Below are 25,441 nucleotides of genomic sequence, written 5' to 3'. Positions count from 1 at the left end.
AATGGCACAGAGGACCTTGCCAGTCTCTGCTCTTGATGGCTTCTTCCTCCACTCAGCTCCACCAAAAAGAACATAGATCCAATGCTCAGAGGAGTATCTCATAAAGACTTGAAGCCCTATTTATTTATTTATTTATTTATTTATTTATTTATTTATTTATTGTGACATCAGCAACCAGACATTTTTATTACATTTTTAACAAAAACAAACAGACAGACAGACAAAACACAGAATTTGCAAGCTTGGTAGTTGATTAAATGTCCTTTGACCAGTAGCTGGCCACTTGGGGTGCCTCTGGTGTTGTCGCAAGGAGTTCCTGCATTGTGCATGTAGCAGGGCTCAGGTTGCATTGCAGCAGGTGGTCTGTGGTTTGCTCTTCTCCACACTTGCATGTCGTGGATTCCACTTTGTAGCCCTATTTTTTAAGATTGCCTCTGCATCTCGTGGTGCCAGAGCGCAGTCTGTTCAGCGCCTTCCAAGTTGGGAGGCTCTCATTTGGTATCAGCCATTGGCTGAGGTTCTGGGTTTGAACCTGCCACTTTTGGACTCTCTCTTGCTGAGGTGTTCCAGCGAGTGTCTCTGTAGATCTTAGAAAACTATTTCTTGATTTAAGTCATTGACGTGCTGGCTGATACCCAAACAAGGGATGGGCTGGAGATGTCACTGCCTTGGTCCTTTCACTATTGGCTGCTACTTCCCGGTGGATGTCAGGTGGTTCAATACCGGCTAAACAGTGTAATTTCTCCAGTGGTGTAGGGTGCAGACACTCCGTTATGATGCGGCATGTCTCATAAAGAGCCACATCCACTGTTTTAGTGTGGTGAGATGTGTTCCACACTGGGCATGCATACTCAGCAGCAGAGTAGCATAGCGCAAGAGCAGATGTTTTCACTGTGTCTAGTTGTGATCCCCAGGTTGTGCCAGTAAGCTTTTGTATGATATTGTTTCTAGCACCCACTTTTTGCTTGATGTTAAGGCAGTGCTTCTTGTAGGTAAGAGCACGGTCCAGAGGGACTCCCAGGTATTTGGGTGCACTGCAATGCTCCAGTGGGATTCTTTCCCAGGTGATCCTCAGAGCTCGGGATGCTTGTCTGTTCTTAAGGTGAAAGGCACATGTCTGTGTTTTAGATGGATTAGGGATCAGCCAGTTTTCCCAGTAAGAGCACCTAGAGCTTCGGAGAGCTTCTGTTCAACCATCTCAAAGCTCAATGACAATACTTAACATTTTACTCAAGGAATTCCAGTAGCCTGGTTTCTCCCTGCATTAAAAACCATGCGTTGGTGGAATCTGCCCTCATTCCACATTTCCCAAATCAAGCTAAAACATTGGGGGCTTGGCAAAAAATATACAAAGGCTGTCACCAAAATATGAACGTACCATCAATTCAGTTTCAAACCACAATATCCCAGACCATCCTGAGCATTGAAAAAGTTGAAAAGGTCATGTTTGCTGTATGTACGGCCTGATATAGTGTACTCAGAAGAGGGCCATTAAACACATATTATAGAGTTAAGCAAATTAGGTTTGCTCTCGTAAAAAAACGGGCTCTCTTCCAGCTCGAGTGACTGGCAATAAAATCAATCTTGGACTCTGGTTAAGATGTTGACGCTAAGCTCTCGACCGCAGTATGGGATACGGATGCAGCAAGCAACGCCGCGGTGAAGCAGTTCTGGCGACGGGCTAATGGTTGTTGTTCAGGAGAGGATGGCTCGACCCGTTCTTGTGTCCATTTTTCATGTACTCCTCTTCGGCATCACTGAAGGAGTCTTCCTCCTCTTCGTCGCTCCTGTCATCTTTCACATTCTAGGGGAGAAAGAGCAGGAGACAGCATTAGCAGAAGCCAACGTGCATTGCTATTCGTCACTGGGGAGGAAGAGTGAAACAGGAAAGAGAAAAGGGAAACAGGACAACGCTCAAAAGAGAGGTAAACAAGTCATTCTTGGATGCTGGAAGATTTGCTGTGGCTGAATAGCAATGAACTTCGCGATACAATCACAGGCATTCAAAATAATATGGCTGACACATTGCCATAAACTAGAATGTTTACATTAGCAAATGTATGTGTTCTGGTACAGCTGTACCAGGAGCTTCAACTTTATTTGCTTTGCATTGAATGTTTGGTTGCAGTCTTGTGTTTCAGGGTCTCTGCAGATAGGTGGCTTTTTTTGGTTGCAGTCATAGGGCAAGTCACCTGTCCATCATCGTTAAGTTTGGTCCCGCCCCTTGCTCAGGGCAATTGGGAAGGGAAGGGAGCCATTTTTAGTTAGTCTCAGCAAGGTTAGCTTATGTATAGGATGTGTATAACTTATTATTATTATTATTACTTTATTTGTACCCTGCTAGCATCTCCCGAAGGACTCGATGCGGCTTACATAGGCCATGGCCTCAAAACACAATACAACAATACAATACATAAAGCAAATTAAACAAATTAAGACATCTAAGCAATATAAACAACAACAATAAAACAAAACATCAAGACACTATAATAACTTCCCCTGTACAAAAGCTTCAACCTTTAAGATTTTCCAGGGAAGCCTCCCCAAAGCTTTAAAGAATTCCGGAGAACAGTTTCATGAGTCTCCTAAGAATTTCTAGGAAAACTGCCCTAAAGTCCAAAGAACTCCAGCTGGAGAACATCTACTGCCTTGCTGGTAGGTCCACTCGGCGTTCGAGACGCAGTTTGACCTGGTAGCGGAGCCCACGTCAGTAAAGGTTAGATTACAGGCAGCCTGGGAGAAGTTAAAAAGGGGATTTTCCTTTAAAGAAGAAGTTATTGAAGACAGTTGCCTGTCCTTCGTGGGCAAGATTAGGAATTCACCAGTTGCCTAATTTTGCTGAAGATTAGAGAAGTTTCGGTTTGATTGTTCGTTAATAAAGGACTTTGTTGTACTTCACAAGCCATCTAAAGACTATTTGTGGTGAAGCCCTCTGAGAACTACTCTTTGGGCCCCCTGGCTTCCTGTTGGGCAAAGGTTGCACATCCTATTCTAAAGACAATTATTTACAGGCCCAGCGCACGACAGAACAGTATGCATAAATTGCCACCATCCCAACAGGTTGTGTCCATCACATATAGGGCTTGGCCACACCAATGGCACATTTCATCGCCATTGCAGGCAGAGTTTCCAGTAGATAGTACACTGATAGATTGTCAAGTCTCAACCTAATATGTGCCATGTGCTTTTGACTACAGTATGACCCCCCTTCCCCCGTATCCACAGGACCAGTACAAAGAGTAGCCACTTCCAACACAATATGGCCTGCAAGGCATTCATTTCAGTAGGGTTTGCTATTATCCATGGTTTCACATATCCACGTGAAGTCCAAAATACAATGGCCATATTGTACTACTAGGCTTGGTTGATCCAACTCGTTAATTTCTAATATTGTTCTGAAATCGTAAATAAAATACCTTTAGAAGCGATATCGACGCGTTTTGGCAACCCGGAAGTGTTTTTGCCATATCGAAGCCGCGTCGGCCATATTCCTTACGACTTCCGGCAGTGAATCGTAAATGCTGGGGGCGTGGCCTTCAGGAACAGCTGTTCTTACCCACGCCCACCTCCTTACTCTTTGCATCAGCGGCTTTGCGAGTTGGGCTTTGTGAGGTGGGCGTGGCTACCTCCCTGGCGACAAGCGGCGATGCGGAAGAGCTGGGTGTAGCCATGCCCACCTCGCAAAGCCCACCTCGCAAAGCCACCGATGCAAGGAGGAAGGAGGTGGGCGTGGGTAAGATCAGCTGTTCCTGAAGGCCATGCCCCCAGCATTTACAATTCACTGCCGGAAGTCGTAAGGAATATGGCTGACGTGGCTTCGATATGGCAAAAACACTTCCTGGTTGCCAAAACACGTCGATATCGCTTCTAAAGGTATTTTATTTAGATTTTGTTTTAAAATCTCTCACCTTTCCTTTCCTTCCCGGCAAGCTGTCCGTCATGCAGAAGGGAGAGGTGGGCGTGGCCAAGCACAGCGCTCCTTGGAGGTCGCTGGGGGCGTGGCCTCCAAGGAGGGCTGTGCTTGGCCACACCCACCTCTCCCTTCTGCATGACGGACAGCTTGCCGGGAAGGGAAGGAAAGGTGAGAGAAGCTCGTCGCAAGGGAAGGAAGGGAAACTGCGAGATTTTAATGGTCCTGGAGGGAGGGAGGAGCACCTTCCATTAACGAAACAAAGAAAGCAATTCGTATTTCCTGGTATTTCCAATCTTTTTTTAAAGAAAATTTCGGAAATAATTTCAAAATCGAGCCACCAGCGTCCCCTATATACGAAACGGGTTTAGAACCATTTTTTTTCTTGATCAACCAAGCCTATGTACTACTATAGCCTTCATCAGTCACAGTAGCACACAGTTGAGTGTGAGGGAGAGTGAGGCCAAATCCAGTAAGTTCTTGCCTTTTCCATACCACATTTTATCCCTCACAATATCAGCGAAGAACAATGAGATATGATTCAATTTTCCTGGGGAAAAAAAATAAAGCACATGGATCTCACAGGTAAGCAAGTAGCATTTCAGCCAAACTTTTTTTTTGTCGTGTCAGGAGCGACATGAGAAACTGCAAGTCGCTTCTGGTGTGAGAGAATTGGCCGTCTGCAAGGACGTTGCCCGGGGGACACCCGGATGATTTGATGTTTTTATCATCCTTGTGGGAGGCTTCTCTCATGTCCCCACATGAGGAGCTGGAGTTGATAGAGGGAGCTTATCTGCCTCTCCCCGGATTTGAACCTGCAACCTGTCTGTCTTCAGTCCTGCCGGCACAGGGGTTTAACCCACTGCGCCACCGGGAGCTCACACAGTAGTGATTCCACAGGAACATAACCATGTACCTTAATAGGGTTTTCTTGGTAATCTTGTTCAGAGAGGTTTGCCACTCCTCCAAGACAAAGAAAGTGTAATGTATCGTATCTGAATGGGCATTCAAACTCTGTTCTCCCAGAGCCTAAGGGCTTGTATACACAGACCACAAAATCTAGAACAGTTCCAGATGCTGGCTTTGGTATTTGTACCATTCCACTTCTAAACTGTGGCACTGTCAGGACAATTCAGTTGGGCTGAGTCCAGTTCAGCCTTGCAAGACAGTCACCCTTACCATTGTGAATATTTTGTCACTACAGTGGTGTCCATTAAGCTCCAGAGAGCTCCTGGCCATCATGGGCACTTTTGCAGATATCAGGAAAGTCACCTGCATTCCTTGGAGAAAGGAGGGAGGAAAGGAGGAAGTGACTTCCCCCTCTTCTGTTCAGCCAAACTGAGTTTGCAACTTACCTGGTTCCTCTTCTGGTCTCTCACCTAACATTTCCAACAACTTGACCCTGACTTCCGCCCTGCTCACCCATTTGGAGGTTAAGTTTCCATGAGATCAGAGTGAGGTTAAGAAAGGGAAATCAAAGCAACAGTTCTTCCAAACTCAACCACACAACATAAACTTCCTGGGGTTCGCACTGTTGTCTTTTCCAGAGCATTACGTGGACGGGTATCCAAACAAACAAATCGTACTGTAAATATTCTAACATAAACTTGGCACATCATCAGTAAGAAGACAGGAAAAACAACCTTTTCCCCACAGACAGCTGATGAGGTATTATCTTGTTCAAATCACCCACTGGTGCTTCCTGAGTCGAATCTCATTTAAGAAAAGGCAACAACTTTTTCTAGGGGTCCAAGGTGACACCGAAGACAAAGAACACCCTCCAGGAATCAAAAGGGACATGTGTGCCTGGCAGAAATCTGGGTGCCTTGAAGCCTTGGGTCAGCACATGCTGAAGTTACCTCTGGTCTAAATATGAACATGTAGATGTGTTTGTGATGATATATTTCCTTGCCCTATGCATTACCTCAGACTTTGATGACCGCCTTCAGACTTTGTACTGTGCAGGAACTATCTCACCTAGCTTCACAAGCTCGGACTGAAGATGTTTCATGGTGTTTTCCCAGAGGCGGCCCTAGGTAATTTTCAACAGTAAGCAAACAGTATTTCCCCCCCCCCCCCCAAATCTTTGATATATATATTTTCTGTTTGTCGTGGGAGTTCTGTGTGCCATATTTGGTTCAATTCCATCATTGGTGGAGTTCAGAATGCTCTTTGATTGTAGGTGAACTATACATCCCAGTAACTACACTTGCCACACTTGCTCCCTTGCCTGGCCCGCTTTGGGTCCGGAGGCGTGCCTGAAGACCCTGGCGTGTGCACCAAAAGTTATCTCTTCTCCTGACTTTCTCCTCAGCCATTGGGACCGAGAGAGAGAGAGAGACAGAGACAGAGGTGGAGATGCCCACCTTTCCTGAAGGTAGGTGCAAAAACAAAGGAGAGAGCGGAGGTGGGACATACCTCCAGCCGGAGGGGCTCTCTCTCTCTCTCTCTCTCTCTCTCAATGGCTGAAGAAAAAGTCAGAAGAGGCGACTTTTGGTGTGCACGCTGGGGTCTTCAGACACACCTCCGGACCCGAAGCGGGCCAGGCACGGCGGCTCCGCCCCTTGGCCCACCTGTGGATTGGGGAGAGGAGAGGAGGCGGGTGGAGCGCCAGGGGATCAGGAAAGGGAGCTGGTCATGGGGAAGGGATCGAACGCGGAGAACGATTGAGCACCGGCTCTGCTCACGCACCCGGTGGCCGGGTGGAGCAGGAACGAGAGGGCTAGGCGAGGCTCAAGGGCCCGGCCCCTTTGGGAAGAGGATCGCCCGGCAGTGAGGCAAGAAAGCCGAGGCTCCCCCCGGACTGCTAGGGCTGTTGTGAGCTGAGAGGGCGCTCCTCAAGTGGCGGTCGAGGGGCATTTACAGAGGCGCCTCTGCGCCCCTGGCAAAAAAAGTGTTCTGCGACCGCTTACTTCGCGTAATGGACGAGCCGCCCCTGTGTTTTCCCCACCTTTTCATCTCCCTTCCTGAAAGCTTTTCAACATTTGCTTTGACTTCAGTCAGAGCTTTTCACAGTGCCTTGTGTTCCCAGCTGCATCCTTTGCTTGGAACAACTGTGTTTCAGTTCCAGAGTTTTGATGGGCCCTGCTATGAGACACTGAGCAAAGGCAACAGAGGAAGCCACCATGGGTGACTCATCCATTCAGTCCTGGCCACTGAGTAAATAGAATCATAGAATCATAGAGTTGGAAGAGACCTCATGGGCCATCCAGTCCACCCCCCTGCCAAGAAGCAGGAATATTCCATTCAAATCACCCTGACAGACAGCCCTAGAAAAGCCACTCACTTTCTTCTTTTCCATCATTTTAAAATGGCAATAATATTTTCTATTAAACGAAGTGTTACTTGTGGGGAGAGAGCCTTCTCGGTTGTGGCCCCCCGCGCCTTGGGAACGCCCTCCCCAGGGATATAAGACAGGCCCCATCCCTCTCCTCTTTTTGTAAGAGCTTGAAGACTTGGTGGTTTCACTAGGCCTTCGAGAATGACTAGGCTCTTACCTACAAGAAGCTTTGCCTGAACATCAAGCAAAAAGTGGGTGCTAGAAACAATATCATACGAAAGCTGACTGGCACAACTTTGGGGATCACAACCAGATACAATGAAGACATCTGCCCTTGCACTGTGCTACTCTGCTGCTATGCATGCCCAGTGTGGAACACATCTCACCACACTAAAACAGTGGATGTGGCTCTTAATGAGACATGCCGCATTATCACAGGGTGTCTGCGCCCTACACCACTGGAGAAATTACACTGTCTAGCCGGTATTGCACCACCTGACATCTTCCGGGAAGTGGCAGCCAATAGTGAAAGGACCAAGGCAGAGACATCTCCAGCTCATCCCCTGTTTGGGTATCAGCCAACACGTCAACGACTTAAATCCAAACCTAGTTTTCTAAGATCTACAGAGACACTCGCTGGAACACCTCAGCAAGCGAGAGTCCAAAAGTGGCAGGCTCAAACCCAGAACCTCAACCAATGGCTGATACCAAATGAGAAACTCCCCCCTGGGCACACAGAGGACTGGGCGACTTGGAAGGCGCTGAACAGACTGCGCTCTGGCACCACGAGATGCAGAGCCAACCTTCAGAAATGGGGCTACAAAGTGGAATCCACAACATGTGAGAGCGGAGAAGAGCAAACCACTGACCACCTGCTGCAATGCAACCTGAGCCCTGCCACATGCACAAGGGAGGACCTTCATTGTGCATGGTCAAAGGACATTTAATCAACTACCAAACTCACACATTTTGTATTTTCTCTGTTTGTTTGCTTTGTTCTGTTAGAAATGTAATATAACTGACTGGCTGCCCTGACATGAGAAATAAATAAATAAAATAAATAAATAAACTAGTACAAGCTCCAGCCCCTGGCCGCTAGTTAGAATCTGGCCCTTCACCCCCACCTATTACCCTGGTCAGTTCCCCAACTGGCTCAGGAAATAAGCATCTACAGGCCCCATTACTACTATTGTTGAGTCTGGTTATTGCATTTTACTCATGCCCCTGGCCCCCTATGGCTTACTTTGCACTAGCCCCGGCCTGGCCATCCCAAATTGAGCCCCACTTCAGGAGGAGAAGGGTGGGGTATAAATATAGGAAATAAATAAATAAATAAAATAGGTTCTTTCTGAAATTCCAGCCCTAATAGGTTAATCTTGCCATGAATAATGTGGGATTTGTTTTATTATATACTAGCTGTCCCCTGCCACACGTTGCTGTGGCCCACGTTGCTGTGGTCATGGGAGTTCTGCCACACGTTGCTGTGGTCATGGGGGTTCTGTGTGGGAGGTTTGGCCCAATTCTATCATTGGTGGGGTTCAGAATGCTCTGTGATTGTAGGTGAACTACAAATCCCAGCAACTACAACTCCCAAATGTCAAGATTCTATTTTCCCCAAACTCCACCAATATTCACATTTGAGCATATTGGGTATTCATGTAGAGTTTGGTCCAGATCAATCGTTATTTGAGTCCGCACTGATCTCTGGATGTAGGTGAACTACAACTCCAAAACCAAAGGACACTGCCCACCAAAGCCTTCCAGTATTTTCTGTTGGTCATGGGAGAACTGCGTGCCAAGTCTGGTTCGATTCCATCGTTGGTGGGGTTCAGAATGCTCTTTGATTTTTGGTGAACTATAAATCCCAGCAACTACAACTCTCAAATGACAAAATCATTTTTTTTTGAATGAAGGACATACATTGGGTTGCTAGGTGTCTTGTTTCCAAATTTGGTGTCAATTCGTCCAGTGGTTTTTGAGTTCTGTTAATCCCACAAATGAACATTACATTTTTATTTATATAGATATGTTGTGCTGACAAATTTAAGCCTATATATTGTTTTGTTTTTATTTTTGTTTTGTTTTTGCTTATTCTGTATGGTTTTGTGTTTTTACGATTTGGAAACCACCCCGAGTCCCCTAGGGGAGAAAGAGTTGTATATATTGTTATTATTATTACTCACTCAATACCTGGGAGTCACTTGACCGTGCTCTGACCTACAAGAAGCACTGCCTGAACATCAAGCAAAAAGTGGGCGCTAGAAACAACATCATACGAAAGCTGACTGGCACAACCTGGGGATCACAACCAGACACAGTGAAGACATCTGCCCTTGTGCTGTGCTACTCTGCTGCTGAGTATGCATGCCCAGTGTGGAACACATCTCACCATACTAAAACAGTGGATGTGGCTCTTAATGAGACATGCCGCATTATAACGGGGTATCTGCGGCCTACACCACTGGAGAAATTACACTGCTTAGCCGATATTGCACCACCTGACATCGGCCGGGAAGTAGCAGCCAATAGTGAAAGGACCAAGGCAGAGACATCTCCAGCTCATCCCCTGTTTGGGTATCAGCCAGCACGTCAACGACTTAAATCAAGACACAGTTTTCTTAGATCTACAGAGACACTCGCTGGAACACCCCAGCAAGCGAGAGTCCAAAAGTGGCAGGCCCAAACCCAGCACCTCAATCCATGGGCGATACCAGATGAGAGACTCCCCCCTGGGCACACAGAAGACTGGGCGACTTGGAAGGCGCTGAACAGACTGCGCTCAGTCTGGCACCACGAGATGCAGAGCCAACCTTAAGAAATGGGGCTACAGGGTGGAATCCTCGGCATGCGAGTGCGGAGAAGAACAAACCACTGACCACCTGCTGCAATGCAACCTGAGCCCTGCCAAATGCACAATGGAGGACCTTCTTGCGGCAACACCAGAGGCACTCCAAGTGGCCAGATACTGGTCAAAGGACATTTAACCAACTACCAAATTTGCAGAATCTGTGTGTGTGTCTTTTTTTTCTTTTTAATCTGTGTATTTGTTTTGTTCTGTTAGAATTGTAACACAATGGTATGGTTGCTGATGACACGATTAATAAATGGAGTCATAATGAACTTGGGGAAAGAAAAAAACACATCGATTCATTTACTATTAAAATAGGTACTCCGTCGTTTCCATGAATTCTGCCCATTGTGTTACTGAAATTCACTAACTGCTCCGGGGTGTTTGGCGCTTGGGAGAATATCAGAAGGCCAGACAGGATGGCATGACTCACTGAGTGTCCCACTGCTTTCCAAATGACTCCAATTATAAATCCACTGCTGGCACGGAAACAAAGGACAATATAAGAGGTGCTTTGGGGCTATTTAGAAACGTCTTTGTTAACCCTAAGACAAAGCTCAGAGTTGAGCTAAAGGGTTCATTGTTACGAGACTTCCGTTCAGATTTGGAATGATTGCTTAGCCACGAATCCCTAATAGTTGTGTTTAGTATATTTTGGTATAAGCCTTCGGCAATACGTTGGTATATTTCGCATATGACACCAAGTGTGCAGATGACACCAAATTGGGAGGGATAGCCAATACTCCAGAGGACAGGAGCAGGATTCAAAATTATCTTGACAGATTAGAGAGATGATGGGCCAAAATGAACAAAATGAAGTTCAACAGTGACAAATGCAAGATACTCCACTTAGGCAGAAAAAATGAAATGCAAAGATACAGAATGGGGGATGATGCCTGGCTCGAAAGCAGGACGTGTGAAAAAGATCTTGGAGTCCTCGTGGACAACAAGTTAACATGAGCCAACAATGTCAAGTGGCAGCAAAAAAAAAGGCAATGGGATCAATCAATAGGAGCATAATGTCTAGATCTAGGGAAGTCATGCCACCACTCTATTCCGCTTTGGTTAGACCACACCTGGAATATTGTGTCCAATTCTGGGCACCACAATTGAAGAGAGATATCGACAAACTGGAATGTGTCCAGAGGAGGGCGACTAAAATGATCAAGGGTCTGGAGAACAAGCCCTATGAGGAGCGGCTTAAGGAGCTGGGCATGTTTAGCCTGAAGAAGAGAAGGCTGAGAGGAGACATGATAGCCATGTATAAATATGTGAGAGGAAGTCACAGGGATGAGGGAACAAGCCTGTTTTCTACTTCCCTGGAGACTAGGACACGGAACAATGGCTTCAAACTACAAGAAAGGAGATTCTATCTGAACATGAGGAAGAACTTCCTGACTGTGAGAGGCGTTCAGCAGTGGAACTCTCTGCCCCGGAGTGTGGTGGAGGCTCCTTCTTTGGAAGCTTTTAAACAGAGGCTGGATGGCCATCTGTCAGGGGTGCTTTGAATGCAATATTCCTGCTTCTTGGCAGGAGGTTGGACTGGATGGCCCATGAGGTCTCTTCCAACTCTATGATTCTATGATTCGCTGAGCACTGTATCTGATCTAAGCTTCCCAAGACTGGTGTCCTGCACGTCCATTGCAAGACAATATGGGCAACAACGATGGCTTATATGGTCTACAAACAATAGAGAGCAAGGATTCCCCGAAGTACGAGGGCAAAAGGCCACTATACACCAAAACGTAATACAGTTATATGATCATAAGAATGTATATCATATCTATGCTATAGCATTATCACATTTAATGTACTAGCAGCTTGTACAAAGTATACTGAACAGAGATTCAGTAAAAAATTCCTTATGTGGGATAAACAACTGATTTGTTCCGTCTCCCAGGAGTATGGGTTTTGCATTACCTTTTAGTTGCTGGAAACAGCCTCTCCTTGTGTTTCTCCCAGGCTGCTGCAACCTTTGCAAGGCCTAAAAGGTTAGCAGCCAGAGGCAGGAAAGCCAGTTTGCAGGCTCTCTGCAATGATTGGTCAAAGAGTAGCTCTTTGGGCCTGCCCCTGCTTCCAGGGTAGAAGCATCCATATTGGAGGTCTCCCTGCCCCTTCAGTCTTAAGGAAGAATTCATGATGTGCTGTTGGCAGACAGGTACCTCCGAAGATATCATTGTAAAAACAATTGAGTCATAGATAGAAAACAATTGAGTTTGATTGAGTTATTTAGTTAGAGATAGATAGATAAAAAGAGAACTATTTATATAGTTATAGAGGACTATCTAGATCAGCGTTTCTCAACCTGGGGGTCGGGACTCCTGGAGGGGTCACGAGGGGGCGTCAGAGGGGTCACCAAAGACCATCAGAAAACACAGTATTTTCTGTTGTTCATGGGGGTTCTGTGTGCCAAATTTGGCCCAAATCTATCGTTGGTGGAGTTCAGAATACTCTTTGATTGTAGGTGAACTATAAATCCTAGTAACTACAACTCCCAAAGGTCAAGGTCTATTTTTCCCAAACTCCACCAGTGTTCACATTTGGGCATATTGAGCCAAGTTTGGTCCAGATCCATCATTGTTTGAATCCACAGTGATCTCTGGATGTAGGTGAACTACAACTCCCAAACTCAAGGTCAAAGCCCACCAAACCCTCCCAGTATTTTCTGTTGGTCATGGGAGTTCTGTGTGCCAAGTTTGGTTCAATTTCATCATTGGTGGAGTTCAGAATGCTCTCTGATTATAGATGAACTGCAAATCCCAGCAACTACAACTCCCAAATGACAAACTCAATCACACCCCCACCCAACCCCACCAGTATACAGATTTGGGTGTATCAGATATTTGTGCCCAGTTTGGTCCAGTGAATGAAAATAGATCCTGCATATCAGATATTTACATTGTGATTCATAACAGTAGCAAAATTACAGTTATGAAGTAACAATGAAAGTAATTTTATAGTTGGGGGTCACTACAACATGAGTAACTGTATTAAGGGGTCGCGGCATGAGGAAGGTTGAGAACCTCTGATCTAGATAGTTATAGAGAAGTTAATGGAATATTGACTTCATTGAGCGATAGCTAGTATTGAGCAATTGCCTCCAAAAGCTAATCCAGGCCTATAGATAGAGGAAAAGCCTGTCCTTTTCCGACCATAGGAGCTCAGGGTTTGAGAAAAGGATCCCAGAATTCATTTTACCCTTTTTGGAGAAAGATTGCCTCAACTACTGAATCCCAATTGACTGTTTGTTTTGTAATATTGATAAGCTGAGCCAAGTCTACCAGGACTTTGCGAATAAATACCCTGTTTGATGTTTCAAACTTGAAGTGGACTCCGTTATTCAAGAAAGCTCAATCTGCCTAAAGAAAGACCCCAGCAGTTCGCCCAGACATAGATACCAGCACGTCAAAGTTTTATTTTAAAGCGTCTGGGCGTAACGGCACATGATTCCTACAGCAAAATGCACAAGTTTGCAAGTCCTTTTTAAAAACCAAAAGTTTATCAATAACAAATCAGAGTTTGCACGTCTTTTTTTTTTTTGGCAAGTCTCTTAATTCAAAACTTCCTAATGTGGAATAAACAGCTGATTCCTACAGCAGAATGCACAAGTTTGTAAGTCCCCTTTTTTAAACCAAAGTTTGTCAACAGCAAATCAAAGTCTGCTAGCACATTGAGTGTGATAGTACTATAGCATAGATATAATATACATTCTTATGATCATATAACTGTATGCAGAGCCAACCTTCAGAAATGGGGCTACAAAGTGGAATCCACGACATGCGAGTGTGGAGAAGAGCAAACTACAGACCACTTGCTGCAATGTAACCTGAGCCCTGCCACATGCACAATGGAGGACCTCCTTGAGGAAACACCAGAGGCACTCCAAGTGGCCAGATACTGGTCAAAGGACATTTAATCAACTACCAAGCTTGCTAACTCTGTGTCTTTTGTATGTTTGTTTATTTGCTCTGTCAAAAATGTAATACAACTGTTCGGTTGCCTGACACGATAAAAAATAATAACAACTGTATTAAATTTTGGTGTATTTATGGTCTACGCCAGGCATGAGCAAACTTTGGCCCTCCAGGTGTTTTGGAGTTGTCGTCCAAAATACCTGGAGGGCCCAAGTTGGCCCATAGATGACATACGCCTGTGCTATGCGTATGTCATCTATGTACTGGAGGATGTTGTCCACATACTGAGGAACTGTGGAAGTTGAAGTTCAAAACATCTGAAGGGCTCAAGTTGGCCCATGTCTGGTCTACAGGGCACCACGTTGAAGGAAGCAGACCTGGCCATTTGCAATAGTACAATTGTCCATATGATCTCCACTCAGATTTTGTTGATGTAGCAGTTGTTCACCTGCAAGACTTATGCTGGATTCAAGAGAACATCTAGAGCAGTGTTTCTCAACCTGGGGGTTGGGACCCCTGGGGGGGTCACGAGGAGGTGTCAGAGGGGTCGCCAGAAACCATCGGAAAATACAGTATTTTCTGTGTTGTCGAAGGCTTTCATGGCTGGAATCACTGGGTTGTTGTAGGTTTTTTGGGATGTATGGCCATGTTCTAGAAGCATTCTATCCTGACATTTCGCCTGCATCTATGGCAGGCATCCTTAGAGGTTGTGAGGTCCTCTGAAGATGGCCTGCCACAGATGCAGGCAAAACATCAGGAGAGAATGCTTCTGGAACATGGCCATACAGCCTGAAAAACCTACAACAACCCACAATATTTTCTGTTGATCATGAGGTTTCTGAGTGGGAAGTGTGGCCCAATTCTATTGGGGTTAGGGAGAGGTTTCCCAAGGGAAACGGAATGCTTTTGCTGTGGCTTTGTGAATAAATAGAAGGCCTGTGAAACTGTAATCTGATACATGTTTTTATTTATATTGGTTGTTTAATCTGGTTTTATATTTAACTAGCCGTCCCCTGCCATGCGTTGCTGTGGCCCACATGGGGGTTCTGTGTGGGAGGTTTGGCCCAATTCTATCGTTGGTGGAGTTCAGAATACTCTTTGATTATAGGTGAACTATAAATCCCATTAACTACAACTCTCAAAGGTCAAGGTCTATTTTCCCCAAACTCCACCAGTGTTCACATTTGGGCATATTGAGTATTTGTGCCAAGTTTGGTCTAGATCCACAGTGCTCTCTGGATGTAGGCGAACTACAACTCCCAAATTCAAGGTCAATGCCTATCAAACCCTTCTGGTATTTTCTGTTGGTCATGGGAGTTCTGTGTGCCAAGTTGGGTTCAATTCCATCATTGGTGGAATTCAGAATGCTCTTTGATTGTAGGCGAACTATAAATCCCAGCAACTACAACTCCCAAATGACAAAATCAACCCCCCCCCCCCTCCATCCCACCAGAATTCAAATTTGGGCATATAAGGTATTTGTGCCAAATTTGGTCCTATGAATGAAAATACATCCTGCATCTCAGATATTTTCATTACAATTCATAAAAGTAGCACAATTACAGTTACAAAGTAGCAACAAAAAAATTTTTATGGTTGGGGGTCACCACAATATAAGGGATCGCAGAATTAGGAGGGTTGAGAAACACTGATCTAGAGAAAGCAACTGCCTGGGATCCAAAAAAGAATGAGAGGTCCAAGGAAGAACTCCATAGCTTCCGACACTGCCTTTGCACAAGTAAGACTTTGGCTTCCATATTTTCTAGAACGCCGTAATTGAAAAGTTAAGGGTTCAAATGAAAGGAAACGCCACATCACAGGCTCATTGCCTCCTACTGTCACTTGGACATTATCAATTCATTGAAAGGATGGCGCACCTGGGATTTCAAAGTCAACATTTAAAACATCAAGTCCCTATTGTGTTATGGAAGCAAAACGATGAAAAAGAATTTGGAATATGCAGTCAGGAAAATAGATCTCATTTCTGGCTTCTTGTTCAGGTTTGCCTGTTTTTGCCTTAATCAAACCCTGATTAAAGGTTTAACCACATGCACACATATTTAGGCTAAATGGGTATGTTGGCATTCTCAGCACACAACGGTCATATCTTTGATTCTGCAGATGGTCTAGCACAGGCATGGGCAAACTTCAGCCCTCCAGGTATTTTGGACTTCAATTCCCACAATTACTAACAGCCTACCGGCTTTTAGGAATTGTGAGAGTTACAGTCCAAAACACCTAGAGGGAGGGCCGATGTTTGCCCATGCCTGGTCTATCGCCAGCCAGTAGCTTCAGTGGCTGAGTAGAAGGAGTTGAAGACTGCCTGCCTGAAGTTTGGGCCACCTTAACGACGATGGAATTCAGTAGGTTCTTGTGGGTTTTTTCGGGCTATAGAGCCATGTTCTAGAGGCATTTCTCCTGACGTTTCGCCTGCATCTATGGCAAGCATCCTCAGAGGTAGAGGTCTGTTGGAATTAGGACAATGGGTTTAGATATATCTGTGGAATGGCTGGGGTGGGGCAAGGAGCTCTTCCCTGCTGCAGTTAGGTGTGAATGTTAGCTGATCACCTTCATTAGCATTTGAAGGCCTGCCTGCGCCTGGGAAAATCTGTTGCTGGGAGGTGTTAATCTGTGCCTTTTTCCTCTCTGTTGTTTAGCTGTTATAATTTTAGAGTTTTTTAATGATGGAATTCAGGTCGGGATGGCGTTTCAACCACTCGAGGCCCTTGTTGTCTGTACAAAACCAAGCCTCAATTCTTTTAGAGGATGGCGGTATCAAAGATGGTGTCTTCCAGGACGCCTGAATCACTTCAAGAAGATAAGGCAGAAATGGTAGGAGGGGAGCAGGCGGAGCCTCTGACTAGACCCTCTTAAACACCGGAACAGTGACCACTTTAGAGGTCTGTTTCATTTCAAGAACTAGGGTATCCGCCATCTGTACCAACTGATCTGCAAATGCCCTCACATTGTCAGTTGGTGAAGGTGGGTCAACCTCATAGGCATCATGAGTTGGTGAGCGGTCGAGCCTGAGAGACAGGACCGAACCTGAGTGAACCAACTCTGGAAGGTCTTTGTCCTGGTCTTCATCCTCAGATTGGAGAGGAGAAGAGGAGGACGAGATCAGCGGTGGAGAAGGTGGAGGGCGAGGTGAAGCCAGTGGGGGAGGTTGCTTCGAAGCTGAAGCCTTTAGTGCTCAAGCTAGTCATGCTGTTTGCCTACCCTTTTCTGGTGTCGAAGTGGCTGGAAAGAGCTCTTGCCTGACTGAGGACTGAGTAGGAGGGGGCTGTTGAACCACCTGTACGATAGTCTCCACCGACTGTACCGGTGACTCCGGCAGCTTTTGGGGAACACCATCAGAAGGGTCTTCCACCAGGGAAGGCTTTGTCACCCTCAGCAGTTGAGCCGGAGGAAGAGGAGATGAGCAGCTGGGCTGAGGTTGACACAGTGAGGGATTTTCCCGGAGTTGGGGGACCCGGGGTGAGGTGGACACCGTCTGCGCTCGGCAAGATTCCTCGTGCTCTTAAAAGCAATCCACATCGCTGTGGAAGATGGCGGCCTCACTACAGTAGACCTCGTGGACCAAATGGAGCGAACAGATGCAATTGAGCTTGAGGTCGAAGACTGTCGAGGTTGTACCGTCTTAAAGTACACGGCTGCTTTGACTGCCTCGTTTGTCTTGAGGATTTTGATGTACCCAAAGTTGTCGACCTTGGTTTCTCTGGCGGTTTAGCTGCCGCAGAGGTCGAGGGCTCGGTGGGCGATTGGCCTGATGAAGCCGAAGGAGCCAAAGTTTGCTGATAAAGCAGGTATTTGAGGTGAGCAGCCCTATTCTTCCTGGCTTGAGCCGTCAACGGTTGGCAATGATAGCAGGAAGAAGTAACAATGATGGCAGGAAGAAGTAATGCTCTGGTTACATCCTGTATAGACTACTGCAACGCTCTCTACGTGGGGTTGCCTCTGAAGACTGCCCAGAAGCTGCAATTAGTCCAACGAGCGGCAGCCAGATTACTAACAGGAGCGGGGTACAGGGAGCATACTACTCCTCTGTTGCGCCAGCTCCACTGGCTGCCAATTAGCTTCCGAGCACAATTGAAAGTGCTGGAGTTGACCTATAAATCCCTAAACGACTCCAGCCCAGTTTATCTGTCTGAACGGATTCTCCCCTATGAACCATCAAGGTTGTTAAGATCTTCTGGAGGGGCCCTGTTCTTGGTCCCACCACCCTCGCAATCGTGGCTGGTGGGGACGAGGGACAGGGCCTTCTCGGTGGTGGCCCCTTGGCTCTGGAATTCTCTCCCACTGGAGATTAGATCTGCCCCTTCTCTCCTAACTTTTAGAAAACTGGTGAAAACCTGGCTCTGGAATTTAGCTTTTGATGAGTGAGTCAATAACTCCTGACCACACGGATGGATGGCGATGAATTGTGACTTCATTTTGACGATTTGGCATTATGTAATTATATGATTGTATTTTAATGTTTTAGTTAATTATGGGATGGGATGTTTTAAACTACTGTTTATGAATCTTTTGTTGTGAACCGGACTGAGTCCCTCTGCAGAGGTTGAGAAGACCGGTATATAAAAGTTATAATAAATAAATAAATAAATAAATAACATGGGCCTTGCTGAGATAAAGAAGGCACTTAGAGTGCGTGTCGGTAGTCCAGAATCTTTCTCGAGCACTGCGAGCAATGCTTAAAACACGTTATAGACATAGCGAAGGATGTTTCTGAAGCGAGCTTTGTGGCGGAAAAAGAGGAACTGCGGAGTGTGCAAGCAGGGCGCCTTTTATGCCCTGCAGAGGGGACTGGGCAGGGTTACTACCAAAACTCTGGATTTGAACTTTGGAAGTCTTTCCACTGGAGCTTGCGGAGGCGCAGATACTCCACATGTGTGGATTCAGAATCCACAAAGAAAAAAAACTGGGCTGACAAATACGGCCCTAAATGGCAGCGAGAGGTTATTTCAAACCACAATGAATACATGACCCAATTCCAAATCAGTAGAGAGAGAAAGGAGAACTCAAGACAATTCCCAGGATGGGAAATCCACGCAAGTGCTTGAACCACAGTGTCACTCCTCCACTGTCTCCACATTTCATCACGACTGAGATTTCAAGTCTCCTGGTACTGAAAGGCCAGTGGACCAGCCTCCATTGACTGGGACAAGAGATTCAGAAGAAAAGGTGATTTGTGAGGATAACATGATTAAGACAGATCTCAAGGGAATCAATGACACATTCCAGGATTAGAAAGAGCTTTAGCCCAAATGAGACCAATCAGGAGCTCAATTTGTAAGGATCTATTTTTCATTGAGGCTTGGTTTGATTTGGTCAGGCTGTACTTGAAAGAGAGAGAGAGAGAGAGAGAAAGGAGATGATGATGATAATGACGATGACGATGGTGATGATGAAAAAAATTTCAGAGACAGACGCATCACGTCAAGGAGGGCATGCAAACCTTGCATGCAACTTACCTTGTCATTGCTTATTTTAGCCCAAGCTGGGATAGGAATCCTGAGCACCTGGAAAGGGTAATTGGCTATAGCATGATTGACAACCAAAACAGAAACAGCAGAAGTTGCCTAGAAGGAACAATGTCGGTGGCCATGGAATGCCAAAAATGGAGAAGCGAGAACATAGTTGAAGCCGTACCATGCTAAGCATCAAAGTCGAAATGAGTTGTGGTTAATTACTCAGAACGTACTGGTTCTTCAGTTCTAGAGGTTTTGCCAGCAAAGCATGGGGTGCAGGGAGTGAGTCTCAGCTGAAGAAGAGATGGACTTGTGCGCCAGCTGCGTCCATACCTTGCAAAGGCTGATCTGGCCGGGGTGGTCCATGCCTTGGTCACCTCTAGATTTGACTACTGCAATGCGCTCTACATTGGGCTGCCCTTGAAAACGGCTCGGAAATTCCAACTGGTCCAACGAGCAGCAGCCAGGATGCTAACCAGGGCTCATTACAGAGAGAGGTCAACCCTCCTGTTTAAGGAGCTCCACTGGCTGCCGTTTATTTTCCGAGCCCAATTTAAGGTGCAGGTGCTCACCTACAAAGCCCTGAACGGTTTGGGACCACCCTACCTGCGTGACCGTATCGCTGTCTACGAACCCACACGCTCACTCCGGTCATCTGGAGAGGCCCTGCTCGTGATCCCGCCTGCGTCGCAAGCGCGCTTGGTGGGGACACGAGACAGGGCCTTTTCCGTGGTGGCCCCCCAACTTTGGAACACCCTCCCGAAAGATCTTAGACAAGCCCCTACATTGGCAGTCTTCAGGAAGGAATTGAAAACCTGGCTGTTCCGACGTGCCTTTTCAGATTAGGAACCTCCAGCACCAAGTCCTAGAAGCACTTTAGTAGAACCAAGATCATTGCACACTGCACACTGCACTTACTCTATAATCCTACATTCCTCCCGCCACATCAGCACTTTTAACCCTGTACCCCTACTCTGGCCGGCCCAGTTTTAATAGTGTCTTGTTGTTACTGTTATTGTTTTTCTGCTTAGCTGTTTTAATTTGCTTTAGGTATTGTATTGTTGTATTGTGTTTGGGGCTTCGGCCTGCATCACTCCTTCTTCTTCTCCTACTACTAGTAGTAGGTATGGTGTCAGAATGCTGACTCACAACACTATTGAATCCTTCGGGAGATGCTAGCGGGGTATAAATAAAGTAATAATAATAATAATAATAATAATAATAATAATAATAATAATATGGAGGCATCCCAACCTAACTGCTCTTGCTAACATTAAGTAAGAAGATAATTATCTAGTATCTCATTGCACAATGGTTTTGCAAGCTATGCCACAGCTGCTGCATAGTTACACTTCTGTGCTTCCTCCACAGCGTGTCACCTCCCTTCTTGCAATCTCAGCATTCTGGATCTCAGCCTAAGTACACTGGGGAAACTTTCTCTTCTGCCTGCTTCCAAGAGAGTCTTGAATAATATTTATTTATTTACTTACTTACTGTATTTGTATACCGCCTTTCTCAGCCTGTCGGCGACTCAAGGCGGTTTCCAACAAAACAGTATATATAGTATCATAAAACAATTTAAAAACATTACAATTGCATAACCCACAACAGCAATAAAAACAACATCATTGGCATCTCCTTATTGTCAAGAATTGTCCAATTCCATCGTCAATCGTCAATTTCCTATATCATTTATCCATATCCGTTACTTTGTGTTTGTAAACACTTGCTCAAACAGCCACGTTTTGACGTTAGAAGGGAGGGAGCAGATCTAATCTCTCTAGGGAGGGTGTTCCATAACCAGGGGGCTACCGCTGAGAAGGCCCTGTCTCTCGTCCCTGCCAAACGTACCTGAGACAAAGGCGGGACCGAGAGCAAAGCCTCTCCAGACAATCTCAAAGTTCTAGATGGTTCATAAGGGGAGATACGTTCGGACAGGTAAGTTGGGCCAGAACTGTTTAGGGCTTTAAAGGTTAAAACCAGCACTTTGAATTGTGCCCGGTAGCAAACTGGCAGCCAGTGGAGCTGGCACAACAGGGGGTTGTATGCTCCCTGAGAGCCACTCCAGTTAGCAATCTGGCTGCTGTCCGTTGGACCAGTTGAAGCTTCCAGACAGTCTTCAAAGGCAACCCCACATAGAGAGCGTTGCAGTAGTCTATACGGGATGTAACGAGAGCGTGGACTACCGTTCAGATTCCACATCTAGCAGCCTACCACTTTCAAGTGCCTATATGAAATATATCTTTCTTGAGATAATATTTGGATTCTGTTGACCTATATCTACCAGTTTTCTAAAAGATGGATATTGTCGGGGGGTGAGTTAAGGACACCAGGACTCCTGGAAGTGGATGAGGATTTCCTGGCTGCCATAACAACAACAACAACAACAACAACAACAACAACAAAAACAACATGGTCTAAAACAGGGGTCCTCAAACTTTTTAAAGCGGGGGCCAGTTCACTGTCCCTCAGACCGTTGGAGGGCTGGACTATAGTTTTTTTAAAATAAAAAATCAATTAAAAAATCCCTATGCACATTGCACATATCTTATTTTGCTGTGTGGAAGGGCCCTTAGAGGGGGTTCTTTCTAGCCCTCTTTAGGCAGTAATTCCAGGAGCAGAGAATGGCAAATCTTCCTATTTCTAGTCTGAACAAAATCTGGCTACCAGTACTAAAAAAAACCTCTAAAATTATAACTGTAAATAAAGAACAACACTCAAACACAGGGGAACTCCAGACAAGAAACAATCAGGGCCAGCTAATCACCTCTCAACAAAGGATTCTCCCTAAAAACTGTCAGGCTATGAAATGGTAATCAAGGTGGCCAACTGAAACATTCATACCTACATCCAATACACAAGAGTTCTTTCTCCCACCCAATTTTCCTAGTTAAAGGTTTTCCTCTGACATGAAGTCCAGTCATGTCTGACTCTGGGGTGTGGTGCTCATCTGCATTTCTAAGTCGAAGAGCCGGCGTTGTCCGTAGACACCTCCAAGGTCATGTGGCCGGTATGACTGCATGGAGCGCCGGGGCAGCCTCCCTTGGCTGGCTCACGCTGCCCATCGGGCCCAATGGGCAGCGTGAGCCTGCCAAGGGAGGAGTAGCCCCGTGCGGCCTACTCGCGAGGTGCTTTACATGCAAGTAGGCCATGCGGAGCAGCTGCCCTTGGCTGGCTCACGCTGCCCATCGGGCCTGACGGATAGCGTGAGCAAGCCAAGGGAGGGGCACTGTGTGTGGGGGGGGGGGCTCCTCCTTCGCAGGTCGGATAAGTTCCCTTGGTGGGCTGGAAGTGGCCCGCGGGCCATAGTTTGGAGACCCCTGGTCTAAAACATGGGCTAGACATACTTTAGATCTACTATTCCAGGCATGGGCAAACTTGGACCTTTCCTCCTGATGTTTTGGACTTCAACACCAACCATTCCTAACAGCCTCAGTCTCCTTTCTTTTCCCCCTCAGCTGCTTAAGTGGAAAAGGAAAGGGAAAAGGAAAAGGAAGGGGGCCAAGACTGTTAGGAATTGTGGGAGTTGAAGTCCAAAACAAGTTTGCCAATGCCTGCACTATCCTGTAAAGACCTGGAGGTATTAGGAAGCAGATGACAACTATATTGGCATGGACAAACATTGTTAGAGTCAGTTCTGTGCAATCTGAAAGCTACGCAACTCATTTCAAAAGCCATGTTCTTTGTGTCCTTACTTGATTTTCCAACGTTATATCTCCGAGTTGAGAGATGACTGTAAAGGTTCATGGCAATATTAATGATGGACACTGCTGTTAAGGATAGATTCAAACATGATTTCTCTGATTTTGGAATCAATTTATCCACATTCATAGATTTATCCATATTGTGGTAGAAAGAATGCAAGTCTTTAAAAAAAATTATCCTCCCAGAATCTTGAACGAACAGCAACTTTAAGCGAATGTCAACAGTTGGGTTGGTTCCAAGACAGAACGGGCTGAAACTATTTGCATGGCTTTTCCGTTCTTCTCAGGCTTAGGTGGCTTGGGAACATGGGGTGGCACTCACCATCTCTTTGTTATCGTAGATAGCAGATGAATCGCCTCCTCCCTCCCACCTCCATCTCATTCTCCTTTTTGTCTTGAATCTTACTTAGTGTGTAAGCCTGAGGGTACTCCCACACTCATTGTAGGCTCCCTTGGGAACCTTTTTGGTTGATGGGTGGGGTGGAAGTCAAGTACAAAGAGCCAGGCTGTGGGTGGTGCAATAGGTTAAACCAGGAATGGGCAAACTCTGGCCCTCCAGGTGTTTTGGACTTCAACTACCACAATTCCTGACAGCCTACGGGCTGTTAGGAATTGAGGGAGTTGGAGTACAAAACTCCTGGAGGGCCAAAGTTTCCTATGCTTGTGTAAAACCCTTGTGCTGATGAACTGCTGACCTGAAGGTTGGCAGTTCGAATCTGCAGGCTGGGGTGAGCTCCTGCTCTTAGCCCTGCCTCCTGCCAACCTAGCAGTTCAAAACCATGCAAATGTGAGTAGATAAAGGCAAAGGCAAAGAGATGCTCCAAGCAAAAGGTGTCCATGGACAACACAGGGTCCTCGGCTTGGAAATGGAAAAGAGCTCTGTTCTGGTACAGCTGTACCAGGAGCTCCAATTTTGTTTGCTTTGCGTTGAATGTTTGTTTGCAGTCCTAAGTTTCAGGGACTCTGCAGATAGGTGGCTTCTTTTGGCTGCAGTCATAGGGCAAGCCACCTGCCCATCATCGTTGAATTTGGTCCCGCCCCTTGCTCAGGGCAATTGGGAAGGGAAGGGAGCCATTTTTTAGTTAGTCTCAGCAAGGAAAGCTATGTACAGGACGTGTGTAAACTTCCCCTGTACAAAAGCTTCAGCTGTTAAGAATTTCCAGGAAAACAGCCCCAAAGACTAAAGAACTCCAGCTGAAGAACATCTAATCACTTTATCACAACCGAGACTGGTGGGGACGAGGGACAGGGCCTTCTCGGTGGTGGCCCCTCGCCTGTGGAATGCACTCCCGGGGGAGATTAGGTCATCAACATCCCTCCTTGCTTTCAGAAGGAAGCTAAAAACCTGGATGTGTTTAAGACTATCAACTCACTCGCTGCATGTGAGGTTCGCTCAGTGATACGGTTTTTGTCAGCAAGGAACCTGCCTGCTGCAGAAATTCATCGGCGGGTGAGTTGATAGTCTTAAACATTTTGAAAGCACAGAACAGAACTGTACAGGGTAGCTACAGAGTGGAAACTGAGCACAGTTGTTCCCAAGGCATGCCGGTACACGACGCACGCACTCGTTGCGGTATGCGCACGAACTACTAGTGTCTACAACAGTGGTTCTCAACCTGGGGGTCAGGACCCCTGGAGGGGTCACGAGGGAATGTCAGAGGGGTCACTAAAGACCACCAGAAAACACAGTATTTTCTGTTGGTCATGGGGGTTCTATGTGGGAAGTTTGGCCCAATTCTGTCGTTGGTGGGGTTCAGAATGCTCTTTGATTGTAGGTGAACTACAAATCCCAGCAACTACAACTCCCAAAATGTCAAAGACTATTTTCCCCAAACTCCACGAGTGTTCACATTTGGGCATGTTGAATATTCGTGCCAAGTTTGGTTCAGATCCATCCTCGTTTGAGTCCACAGTGCTCTCTGGATGTAGGTGAACTACAACTCCAAAACTCAAAGTCAATGCCAACCAAACCCTTCCAATATTTTCTGTTTGCCATGGGAGTTCTGTGTGCCAAGTTTGGTTCAATTCCATTGTTGGTAAAGTTCAGAATGCTCTTTGATTGCAGGTGAACTACAAATCCCAGCAACCACAACTCCCAAATTACTAAATCAACCCCCATCCCACCAGTATTCAAATTTGGACGTATCGGGTATTTGTGCCAAATTTGGTCCAGTGACTGAAAATACATCCTGCATATCAGATATTTACATTACGATTCATAACAGTAGCAAAATTACAGTTATGAAGTAGCAACGAAAATAACGTTATGGTTGGGGGTCACCACAACATGAGGACCTGTACTAAGGGGTCGTGG

General features: G+C 46.0%; 1 protein-coding gene across 2 annotated transcripts in view; it reads right to left on the bottom strand.

Annotated features, from left to right (window-relative positions):
- Positions 1-626: 626 nt before the first annotated feature.
- The window catches only part of CERS3 (ceramide synthase 3), a 103,576-nt gene continuing 78,761 nt past the window's right edge, over positions 627-25,441 (bottom strand). The window contains exons 11-12 of one of the 2 annotated variants that reach the window (XM_060755667.2): positions 19,427-19,474; positions 627-1,804 (exon numbers count right to left, since the gene is read on the bottom strand). In XM_060755667.2, the coding sequence (XP_060611650.2) occupies positions 1,682-1,804; positions 19,427-19,474 (171 nt within the window). In that variant the 3' untranslated portion in view covers positions 627-1,681. The remainder of the gene's footprint in view (positions 1,805-19,426; positions 19,475-25,441) is intronic. The other variant, XM_060755666.2, reaches the window with a different exon arrangement.

This window comes from Anolis sagrei, chromosome 9 (genome assembly GCF_037176765.1).
Source record: "Anolis sagrei isolate rAnoSag1 chromosome 9, rAnoSag1.mat, whole genome shotgun sequence".
Taxonomy (NCBI): domain Eukaryota; kingdom Metazoa; phylum Chordata; class Lepidosauria; order Squamata; family Dactyloidae; genus Anolis; species Anolis sagrei.
Note: the sequence above shows the minus strand (reverse complement) of the source record. Positions and strands in the feature narration are given on the sequence as shown.